This window comes from Pleurodeles waltl, chromosome 4_1 (genome assembly GCF_031143425.1).
Source record: "Pleurodeles waltl isolate 20211129_DDA chromosome 4_1, aPleWal1.hap1.20221129, whole genome shotgun sequence".
NCBI classification, from domain to species: Eukaryota; Metazoa; Chordata; class Amphibia; order Caudata; family Salamandridae; genus Pleurodeles; species Pleurodeles waltl.
The window spans coordinates 516,804,372-516,816,539 of record NC_090442.1 but is presented as its reverse complement, the minus strand read 5'-3'; the positions used below and the strand labels follow the sequence as shown (position 1 = coordinate 516,816,539).

Below are 12,168 nucleotides of genomic sequence, written 5' to 3'. Positions count from 1 at the left end.
TGTCTGGAGTAAGACCACCCTAAGGATGCCAGGTCTAACATCACTAAATCAGCCTGTGTCTAACACTCTGGTAGACTCGCACAAAAGCAGCCAGGCTTAATTTAGAAGCAAAGTCTAAAGTATTTATGCAGCACACCAACAGTAATAATGCAAAAACACAACACTAGAAAAGCCCCACACCAGTTTATCCAATCCAATCAGTAGAACCGTAGTTAAGAGTTTTTAAAGTTTAGGATACAAAATAGAGCCTAACAGATCAATGTGCCAATTGCAGCCATCTAGTCACGCGAGACCAGGTCAAATTAAAAAAATATGATGATGGATCGCAAGTCGGATACAAGAAGTGAATTGGGCCTGGTTGGCGCTTAACTTTGGTCTTAGAAAACATTTCAACAAAAATGTTCTGACAAAGCAGAAGTTCAGCAGAGCAAGGCTGTAGTCAGTGTCTGATGAGGAGATGTCATCATCGGGGAGCCACTAGATGATGTCCCGGTGAAGATTTCTACATTCGAACTTAGTGTCTTTTGGACCTTGTCTTTCTAAAAGGTCATCCCCAAACTTTCTGCCTTCCTCCTCCTATTTTTTCCTGACTTCAATTTTGGGGGCCTTAGGACTCTGGGCACTTTACCATTGCTAACCAATGCTAAAGTGCTTGTGCTCTTTCCTCTCCCTAAAACATGGTATGATTGTTACATACCTAATTGGCATATTTATTTATTAAAGTGTGCTAAATGCTCCCAGGGCCTATAAACGAAATACTACTAGTGGCCCTGCAGCACTGGTCATGCTACCCATTTAAGTACCACTTTAAAACATGTCCAAGGCCTGCCATGGCAACCTGAAGGCAGCGTTACACTGCCATGTCATCTTAGCATTTAAAACCCCTTGCCAAACCATAAACTCCCATTTTATTAGATATGTCGCCCACAATGTAGGCCCTGTGTAGCCCTTAGGGCAGGATGTTACGTAATTAAAAGGCAGGACATATACGTTTAAGCTTTACATGTCCTGGTAGTGAAAATTATCAAATTCATTTTTCACTACTGTGAGGCCTACCAGTTCTCATAGGATAACACTGGGCTTCCTTATTACGTTTAATCAGATGTTATTCCTTATTGGGAAGGGGTAGATCTATCATATTTAGTACCAATGGAATTATAATGATAAACCCTCTTCAATGGTAAAGTTGGATTTATTGTTACAGTTTTAAAAATGACACTTTTAGTAAGTTGGCATTTTCCTGTTCTTAGCCCTGTGTGCATGCAGCCTCTCTCCAATGCACATGGTGTGGGTGGCAGCTGGGCTTTGTGCATTCTCTCTAGACAGCCATACACAAGGGAGTTTAGGTGTGTGTAACCGGCTGGCCATCCACATCCTGATGGGCCATCCTGGGCAGGATGGCAGGGAGGAGTTGGCCCCAGCCTCACACTTTACACCTGAATAGGCTGTGTGCTGTCCCCAAACAAAGGACTGCTTACCCCCCTGTAGTGAGTTTGACGCCAGGATAGGAAGGGAGGACGAATGTGCACTTCAAAGCCCTTGTTCACAGTCTCCCCCACTTCAAAGGCACCACTGGGTATAGGAACTGGGTCTCAAATACTACCACCTCTGTACACTTCTGGATCTGTGGATATTCTCCCAGGAAGAAGGTCTGCTGTTCTGTTACAAGGACTGCCGATTTGCTGGACTGCAACTCTAGTGGACTCCTGCTAAGCCGTGCTGACCTGCTGCCCTCCTTGCCAGGGAGTGAGAAGGCCCGGACCTGCATCTCTCTAACCCAGAACCAAAGTGATTCCAAGGGATTGCTGGCTTGTCTTCTGTTTTCTGAAGTCTCAGGGACACAAAAGACTTCAAACTCACCTGCTACAGCACCTGGGCTCTTCCAACTGTGAGTCTTACCTTGCCAAGTGATGCCAGTTCAGTCCCGGGCCCTTAGAAGTGGGTATAAAGTGCTGCTCCAGTCAGAACTGACGCATCACTGCCACTGCACAGATTGGAAGGGGCGCATCCCACCTGTTGCATGGATCGGAACTGGTGCATCAGCCCAATCTTGTGGATTGGAGCCAACGCATTTCCTTCCCAGCATGGATCAACCTCCGCATATCACCTCTGGAACCACTGCATCTCGGACTCAACACATGGCCACTGTTGGACAGAGAAAACTGACGCATCTTTGCTACTGTGTGGGAAGGATCAATGCATTGCCTTCACAGCGGGATCAACACCGATGCATCGTTTCACCTTCTGCTCACATCTTCTATGTTGAAACAACCAGGATTAAGGTACTCTTCTTCAGCAGGCCGAACTGGGTCCGATTAGTCGGCCTGCGATCCACTGCGGTCTGCCTGAACTTTTGACTTTGTCCCGATCCAGCGAGACCAGATATCTTCGGTTGACGTTTCTTGTTTCTAAGCGCTATTTCAATATTTATTCATTAAAAATCATATTTCAAGTTCTACTTATTGTGCTTTTGTCATTTTGGTCTTGTTGTATGTATTGATCTATTTATCTATTAAATAAAGCTCTATTTTCTAACCAGATGTGATATATTTTGGGGGGTTTTCTAGAGAATTCCCTTTGAAGTATTTGAAATTTCCTGCCTCCCTTGCCGTGGCTTTAGGTTGGGTGAATAAGCAATGCAGTGATGACAATTCCTTTATGAGAAGGCAGGGCACAGCCTATTCAGTTGCAAGTGGGAATGTGCCCAGCGCTGCACCCAATCCTGTCAATGATGGCCTGCCAAGGCACATCTAATCCCTCTATTGTGTGGCTATCTGGGAGGAATAAACAAAGTCTAACTTCCGACTACACACAGTTATGTGACCCGAGAACAGGTTGCAGGCAACAAGTAGGGCAGGGAACGTGCCAAAAGTGTCATTTTAAAAACTGTAACTTAAAATCAAAGTTTACCATTGAGGAGGATTTTAAATTATAATTTTTCATACACCAAACATGAAATCTTTACCTGTTTTCAATCAAATGTTTTTAAATGTCATAAGGCAACCTAATGTTATCCTCTGTGTTAGAAATTACGTTTCTAGTTGGCAAAGGTATACACCCTTGTCCAAATAGAAACCACAATCCTAGTCAGGTTAATTTATCTAAATTATCTGGTGCTCACCCTATGGTAGCTTGGCACAGAGCAGGCAGATTTAACTTAGAAGGCAATGTGTAAAGCATTTGTGCAATAACTCATACAGTAACACAGTGATAACACCACAAAAATAGATAATATTTATCTGAATAAAATAAGACCAAAATGTCAAGGATCCAGCGTACACCTGTAAAGTTGAAAACTTTGCAAGATTAAATCCTATTATAGTGCTTAGAAACACAATAGCTCCTACTGGGGCTATTAACACGGAGTTGTTCCAAACAGTCCAATGCAACTCGCGGGGGAGCGCAGGCCGGTCACAGAGTCACATGACCCCAGGCACTGTACCTCTGGAAAACGAGGAAACAACAACGTTCTGCAGAGTCGAGGGAATGAGGGGTCGCTGGGGCCAGTGCAGCGTTGGTTCATTACTGCAGCTGTGGAGGGGAGGTGTTGAGTCCATATTGCCAGGTAGGAGAGGTGATGCATTGGTTCCGTTGGATTAGAGGGGAGGTGATGCAGCGTCAGTGCCAAGGCATCTGTTCCTTACAACCCGGTGGGGTTGATGAGTCCAGCAGGTCACAACACAGTGCGTCGACTTCACAGTGTCGTGATCACACAACAGGACTTTTGTGGCGTTGTCGTGCTTGCGTTACAGGTCCTGTTGTTGCGCTTAGCGAGGACCATGGAGCCAGACTAGGCAGTGGCGCAGTACCGGTTCTGGAGTCGCTGAAGTCGGTGGACCAGCTAGGAAAAAGTAGATGAAGTCTTTCTTGGCCCTGAGACTTCAGAACAGGAAGAAAGCTCAATCCAAGCCCATGGAGAGCACTTGTGGAGGAAGGCAAAGTCCTTCCAACACAGTCAGGGAGCAGCAGTACAGCAAGCAGAATAACAATCCTTCTAGAAAAGCAGTCCATATGAGTCCTCTGGGCAGCTCAGTAGTCCTTCTGGCAGAGTCCAGTTGTAGATCCTTAAGTGTCTGATTTGATGGGGTAACAGACCCAGTATATATACACCCCAAAGTGTCTTAGAAGTGGAGGAGACATCAAAGACTGGTTTTAAAGTGCAGAAGTTCTCACTTAAACCCAGCCCTGTCTGCCAGGAGCCCTGTGGGTGTTGTCAGTCCTTTGTGTGAGGGCAGGCTAAAGACCTTTGAAGTGTGAGAGCCCCTCCACCCTTCCTGCTGAGGGAAAACCATCTGTAGGCAGATGGATACAGATGCAGCTGAGTATCCTGTATGTATGGCTCTCTGGGTGGAATGCACAAGGGGAGCTGTCCACCAGCACAGACCAGATGTGGTTTGAAAACAGGCTGTTAGCACAGATGGCTGGGACGGCAGAGAAATGCCTACTTTCTAAAAATGACATTTCTAAAATAGTAATGTTAAGTCCAACCTCACCAGTAAGTAGGACTCCTTACTACAATTCCAGCCATACCAAATATGACAGGTCTATTCTACTCAGATCAGAAATTACCACTTAAAATTATATAAGGGATCTCTAATGCTGGCCTATGAGAGGAGCAGGCTTCACAGTAGAGAAAAACGACTTTGGGAGTTTTTCACTACCAGGACATGTAAATCTTATAAGTACATGTCCTGCCTTTTACTTACATTGCACCCTGCCCTGTGGGTTACCTACAGCCTACCTTAGGGGTGATTTATATGGAGAAAAGGGGAAATGTAAGGCTTGGCAAGTAGTTTTAAATGCAAAGTCAAAGTGGCAGTGAAACTGCACACACAGGTCTAGCAATGGCAGACCTTAGACAGGGTTACTTATGCTGGTGGCACAATCAGTGCTGCAGGTCCACTAGTAGCATTTAATTTTAGGGGAAAGAGCACACGCACTTTAGCAGTGGTCAGCAGTGGTAAAGAGTGCAGAGTCCTAAAACCAGCCAAAATGGGTTCAGGAAAATGGAGGAAGGCAGGCACAAAGTTGGAGGAAGACAACCCTAAGGCTGTCAGGTCTAACACTCTGGGACAGGTAGGCCTCACAGTAGTGAAAAACAAATGTAGGAGTTTTTCACTACGAGGACATGTAAAACTTAAAAGTACATGTTCATCTTTTCAATGAACCCTGTCTTACGGCTATGGCTACGTTAGGGTGCCTTATATGTAATAATGGGGAGGGGTTATTTTGCCAGGTCATATTGACAGTTTAAAACTGGATTCAGACTGCAATGGCAGACTTGGGACATGTTTTAATGAGCTACTTAAGTGGGTGACACAGTAAGTGCAGCAGGCCCACTACTAGCATTTAGGAGACAGGCCCTCAGTTTAATATTATACCACTTTACTGGAGACTTTTAAGTAAACTGAACATGCTAATTATATGTAAGCCAACTTTACCATGTTTTAGGGAGTGAGCACAAACACTTTAGCACTGGTTAGCAGTGTTAAAGGCACAAAGTTTTAAGGCAACCAAAAACAAATTCAGCAAAGTATGAGGGTGAGGGCTAACCTTTTGTGGCATGACCACCCTAAGGATGACAGGTGAAATAGAAAAATAGAAAGTATGAGCACAAAAGCAGCAGCATCTGTGTAATGTTAACAACTGCACTACACCAAAAAAGGTGGTTCATAGGAAGGTCTGCAATGGTCTATCATTGATAAATCTAAGAGCAACAACTAATGTGATTTGTTCAAAAAGGAATCGTGTTGGATTTTTCATATGGCAAGTCATTTAAATGGGTAGAAGAAAGATATAGATAAGGGTTGAATTATAAGTAAAATATCTGTCTCTGTATATCACTCACTACTAACACTAAACATACCGTCTTCCTCACCAGAATATAGGGAGACACAAAAATGTTGCTAATATATGACTAAGGAGGCTTAGTTTATTATTCATTACAATGCTTTTAATGCCTCACTTTATGCATAATTAAGAATAAACATTTATCCTCGAGGCACCATCATAATATTTGAAATGCACCCACGAGAGTGATCCTTCCACAAGACTAAACCATACAGCATAATCTTTATTTAGCATAACACAGTTTCAATGTAATTGATGACACCTTGAATGTCCTGTTGCAGAACTGGAGAGTCCATTGAATAAAGAATATACTAGATGTGATCTACTTTACAATACAAATTCTTAAGGGACATATCTTAAAAAACTACCACTCACATAACCTTAATGAGTATAACAAAGTGATACCATTCCCATAGAACTTTATGAGCATGATAAAGTGTGCAACATGTTAACGCTGCTCCCTCAGCTCTACCGAGGCCACTGAATGATGCATGATGTATATAAACCCAATGTGGTTATGGTACATCCCCAGCATCTAGCCACATTATTGATAACCTTAGCACAGGACTGACTTTTCCACATTATGGGTCTGGAGACATAATATATTTGTAACCATGGAAATGGCTCATCCAATGGGTAAGTGCAAAATAGTTTTTTCTAAGCATTTTCGCCGTAACCAGAAAAGTCACTGAATTTCTCCAATAAGCTTACCTTCAAACACTCCATACATTTTTACAATGTACCGTGAAATAGAATTTCACATGTCAATCTGCCAATCCACCCCAGATTTGAAACAGAGGATTTATAGTGGAATAGTTCAAAATACTCAAAACACCAGTAGTATCAACAATTAGTAACACGCTGCATGGAGTGTTTTTGAATGAGTGTGACAATTTTGTGCGTGGAACTACATGGTAGGGGCATGATTAGCTGGTTTAGACATTAAAAAAAGTCATATAAATTATTCTGAATCTGGGCAGTGGCAGAGAATTAGAACTGAGGAGGATGATGTTTTTAACATATGATGTTCTCAAATATCATATTTTGTAAGGGAATGGGTTATTAGTTGGAGAAAATATGGGTCCTCCAAAAGTAATAAGGCCACAAACTTAGCAGGTCAAACACAAAGTTCATTAAATAAACCTGTGCTAAACCACCTGGAATGTGTGGCACAGAACAGCAAGCCTAAACAAAAACATGTAAAATGACAAAACAATATAATAAAAATCTTGCCTTCATCATTTTTAAAATAATAAGAAAGGCGACACAAAAGTATTCAAATCCAATCAGGGGAACCAGAGATACAGATTTGTACGTTTTCAGTTAAAAAGCACCAAGAAATTGTATAGCATCTATGCATGTGGTTGAATGGACTCTGGGCACAAGTTGAGACTTATCCCAATGGACTAGGCACAGACTATGCCTACTGACTTGCCCTGCTAAACATTTTACCTTTACACCTAGTCATGTTTCTGGAAGTAGAAATCCCCCAGTTGTACAAGATTAAAGGCTAAATCTAACAAAATCCTCTAAAAGTAGAATATTCACTCGACGCAATCCTCCTGAATCCTTTAGTTTTGGTGGGAAATGCTCTGAGAAGGGAAAATTCGAATTCCATGCCTGCCAAAGTCCCCTCTTCAGCTAGATACCTGAATTGTCTTTGCCAGGTCACGATTTCTACTTTGGGGCTTAGGGCCTAATTACAAGTTGGGCATTCAGTAGACCACAAGACTCTTGGTGGGGGTCTGGACTGCCTCTGTTGTAGCGGTCCTACTGCCATATTATGACCCTGGCCGTTTGCCCTTCCGGGTACTCCGGTCTCCGCTGGGATCAGTGATCCCAACAGGCTGACAGGGGGTGCAGGTTGCAATCAGGTTGGGCGGCACTGCACACAGAACAGGTGCAGGGGGGCCCAGGTGGGGCCCTGCACTGCCTATGGCATGTGCAGTTCAGAGGTCCCCCTGCCTAGCACCTTCAAAATGTGCACCTTTTGCTGTACAGTGGCAGAGAATCAGAAATGAAGAGGATGATGTTTTTAACATATGATGTTCTCAAATATCATATTTTGTATTCTGTGCAGACAGTGCGCATTACAAGGGTGATGGTGACCCCTGCGGGCGGCAGCATTGCCGCCGGCATGATTACGAGTCAGCGGCAATGCTGCTGCCACTTTCCCACTCAGCTGATGGGCGGAAACATTGGTTTCCGCCCATCAGCCCAGTGGTAATGTCATAATGGGTATGGCAGGGAGGTCGCCACTACAGTGGCAGCCACCCTGTCAGGAGTTTGGCAGACAGGTGTTCACATCTGCCAAACTTGTAATGAGAGCCTTAGGGGGTCATTTTGACCTCAGCGGTCTTTTTCCAAGACCGCCGAGGGACCGCCGTGCGGAAGACTGCCAGTGGTGGCGGTTTGCCGCTCGGCCTATTATGACCGTTGGCAGCTCTCCGTCCTTTCACGGACGGAGAGCTGCCAACAGCCATACTGGGGGGAGGCGGGGAAGTTGAGGTTGCTCCACCTCCACGCCAACAGAACACCGCCCAGCGAATCACGTCCTGTGATTCGCAGTGGCGGTGTTCTGTTGACGTTGTGGTGTCGGCGGAGCAGCCCCCATGGCTCCCGTCCCCTCAGAGGGTCGTCGGACCAGGTAAGTTGATCGTCCGTGAGGGGAGGGGGTGGGGGGGATGTTGTGTGTTGTGTGTGTATGAATGATGTTATGTTGGGGGTCGGGGTGAGGAGAGGGGTCCTGCCACCTTTGGGGGGTGGCAGGGGTAGTGGGGGGGTAGGGGAGGGAGTCGGGTGGGGGTGGGGGAGACCCCTATCAGTGACAGGGAAGGAATTCCCTGGCACTGATAGTGCTTACCGCCATGGGTTTCATGGTGGTTCCAACCGCATGAAATCGATGGCGGTCAGCAGGGTCCAAATATCGCCGGCGGTATAGTGACGGCCGCCGGGCTGGAGACCCAGGTCTCCAGCCCAGCGGTCGTCTCCGCCCTGGTGGGCGGAACGGAGAAGCGGCGGATGACCATGGCGGTAACCGCCATGGTCATAATACAAAAGAAAAGACCGCCAGCCTGTTGGCGGTCTTACCGCCGCTTCTCCGCCTTCCGCCAGGGTCATAATGACCCCCTTAGTCTCTGTTTGGGAACTTTAAAATCTCCAGTGGACAAGTTGGGAATCTGTTGCCAGGCAGGGTGTTTTCCAAAAAGAGATACCTGAGCCACAAGAGTCCACTACAGTCCTCTTTCAGGCAGCAAAAATCTCTGAGCAGGACCAACGCAGTTTTCTTGTCCGTCAAATTTGCACCTGGTAGGATTGTAATGATGGTTAGTCTCTGTCCTCTGAAGGTTGAAACATTTTTACATTTCAACAGTTTCCTCTTTTCAAAGCAGCTTCTCTTAATCAGTCCTAAGGCTCCCTAGACCTCAGGAACAGCATATATAGACCTGGTCTCACTGCAGTAGAGACCACCAGCAGGGCCCAGTTATGGTCAACTTGTAACTGGTCAACTAGTTACTTTCATGAAAGGCCTCTTGCAGCTAGTTGTGTCACTGATGTTACACTAAATGTTAGTTTACTGATCATAGGTGTCAACTTCTCAGTTCTGGGTGCAAGTGAGGACAGGTTAAGCCTTTCAGGCACAGTAGCCAGTGGGTAGGGATCAGTCCTGGACACTCCCCAAATAATGGGTTAAACCTACTCAAATGCAAGCATCTCCCCTTTTTCCAACACATCCTGCTTGCCTTACTGCAATCTATCTCACAATGCAACACTGACAGGAGGAATCAAGATGGCAGAATGTTTCCCTCTCTTGGCAGCAGTTTGTTGTTCATCCATAAGTGTGGCCAATGTAGTGAGCTGTTCCCTACCACCTATCCACACCAAACTGTTTCTGGAAGAAGCCTCCATCCCCCTGCAGACGCCTACACACCAAGAATCGAGTTAGCATGTTGGAATGTTTACCCTGAGATCAAAGGCTCCTTTTCTCCTGGTCTCATTTTACTCTAAGGTGTGGACGGCCAGGCCTCACCCTGGTCCTTTCCTCATTAATGAAGTTCCTGGACTCTCTCAAATGGTCGCTACCTAAGATAAGCTATGCAGTATATCTCACACCCAGGCCATCCTGTGAAAAGGACCAGGCCACTGTTCCTGCACTGGGAGCTGTTGTACACCTGCTAAGGGAGTGAAGCACTAGCCGGGAGGGCCGCCTAGGCAGGCTAATGCAAATCAGCTTAATGGAGCTTCTGTGAAACTTTCTAAAAGTTACTATTCCTCTACAATTATCAAAAATCCAACTTCACCACTGAATTGGATTTTTAATAAATGTAAGAATATTGACTGTAGTCTGTACCTTTTTAGAAGTCAAAATTACAAAAACATAATTTTAAATGTACTTTAGGTTTTTTCTCATAGAAAAAAAAGCCAATGCACTTATATAATGAAAACACGTGTTGGGGAATAGTCACTGTAGGAACATGACAAACTTTAATTTCTGTGTTCTGCTTTCAAATACTAAAACACTTTGCCTTGACGGCTGTAAGGCCTTCTTAAGGATTACTTATTTAATATTTAAAAGCAGTTGTCTGCCCTTTTCTAAAAGGCTTTATTTTGCAGGTCCACATAGAGGTTTTTAAACTGCAGCGGCTAGACTACATGCGTACCAGGCTCCTGGTCAGCCTAGTGAATGGAATAATACACACTGCTTTCCACAGGTGACATTTACATCCCTACCATTGGTGCATTATCTGTACCATGTTGGTGTATTTTATGGCCTTACTGGTAAGTTAAATATGCCAAGTTATGTTTAACCACTTTTAACATATTTTAGGGGTCAGAGCACATACGGTGGGGGCTTGACAACACCACTGCAGTGTGCAGAGTTCAAAAACCAGCAGCATCATTCCAAAAGAATGGTAGTGGCTATGGAAGAGGAGGAACTTTCTCTGGCTTTTTCCAGTGAATACACCATTTGAGCGCAAAAAGTAGTGATAGTAGGTGTTTTCTTGTCTTGTGTGAAAGTGACAATGTTATAACCCACAGAATAGTTGGCATACAAGATAGGGCCTTAGTCCACAGGAAAGCCTTGGGACTCTATAGACGTCAAACAAGGTAGACACATGTCGACAGGCTGAGAGATAGGTTTAATTAATCCTAAATTAATCCTAGTTTTTAACCCTGTGGTAAGTGTAGAAAACAATTTCCCAGCGCAACATAATGTTAATAAAATTCAAAATATGATCCTATGTAAATTACAAGGAACCTACTCACTCCAACTCATAAATTAAGAGCCTACAATAGGCCCATCTTGGACGTGTACCCTTGATGAAGAGCTACCCAGTGTTGAAGCATATTGACTCCCTGCCTAGCAGATTTTCCATTCTGCCCCCATGAGATGATTGCTTTGCTATAATAGAACGGTTAACAGGGAGACACAACAAGAGTCACAGAAGGGCTTTTAATTGCGCCCAATGCCTCCATTTGACAGGTCTCCACCTGCCCAGTCTTGGCTGGACATTCGCTCAGAGGTGAGAATTTATCCGTATGCCATCTAACTCTGCCTCAGTAAAAAAGCAAGTATCTTCATGGAGCGAACCACTGGCTTCTCATCTCGCAAACAGATGGCACCTAGTCTGAACTACAGAGTACCGGGTCATCTCTGTCCCACAAACCTGTTGAGGAATTACATGAAAGCTGGAGCTCCCTTGTAATTAACCTCGGCTACTCAGGCGAAAAATGGCAGTGACACGCCCACTGGAATGTCCCCTTCCAGTGGGTAGCCCCGCGCGCGCGCCCCCTGCCCGCTTACATTAGGGCAGGTAGGAAAAGGGAAGTTAGGGAAGCTCCCTCGCTCTTACCTTGTTTGGGGTGGAACGAAACTTCCCAACTCCTGCTCACCAGAAGGGAGAGGTGGCAGAACAGCCCAGCCAGCCACTTGCCAATCTGCATGTTTCCGTTATAAAAGGGGTAAAAAGACGTGCGTACAGCCACCCCCTGCGCACTGAAACCCCCCCCGCCTCTCGTCCCGGCTGGAATCCCCCCGCGGCGGGTAGAGCAGCACCCGCTCGCGCTCCGCTGCCTGGGCTGCCTCGCGCTGCACCGGCTGCCTCTCACAGCGCCTCTGCTGACGAGCCCTCATCCCGCCGCAGAGCGCCCACCCCCACGCCTCAACACTCCCCCCTGCGCTGCCTCCCCTATCAGGAACTCCCTCCTTCAGCCTGTGCGCTGCTGCCCTCTCTGACGCCTGCTGCCCAGGCTCAAGGAGCAGAGCGGCGGCTCCAGGATCCCTAAGTAAAGGAGGGCTCCTTCCCCTGGGGTAAG

General features: G+C 45.7%; 1 protein-coding gene across 1 annotated transcript in view; it reads right to left on the bottom strand.

The window, feature by feature from the left end:
* Window positions 1-11,945, bottom strand: part of ADAMTS20 (ADAM metallopeptidase with thrombospondin type 1 motif 20) — a 1,292,194-nt gene extending 1,280,249 nt beyond the window's left edge. The window contains exon 1 of the mRNA XM_069228834.1: window positions 11,706-11,945. Within this exon, the coding sequence (XP_069084935.1) occupies window positions 11,706-11,796 (91 nt within the window). The 5' untranslated portion in view covers window positions 11,797-11,945. The remainder of the gene's footprint in view (window positions 1-11,705) is intronic.
* Window positions 11,946-12,168: the final 223 nt, after the last annotated feature.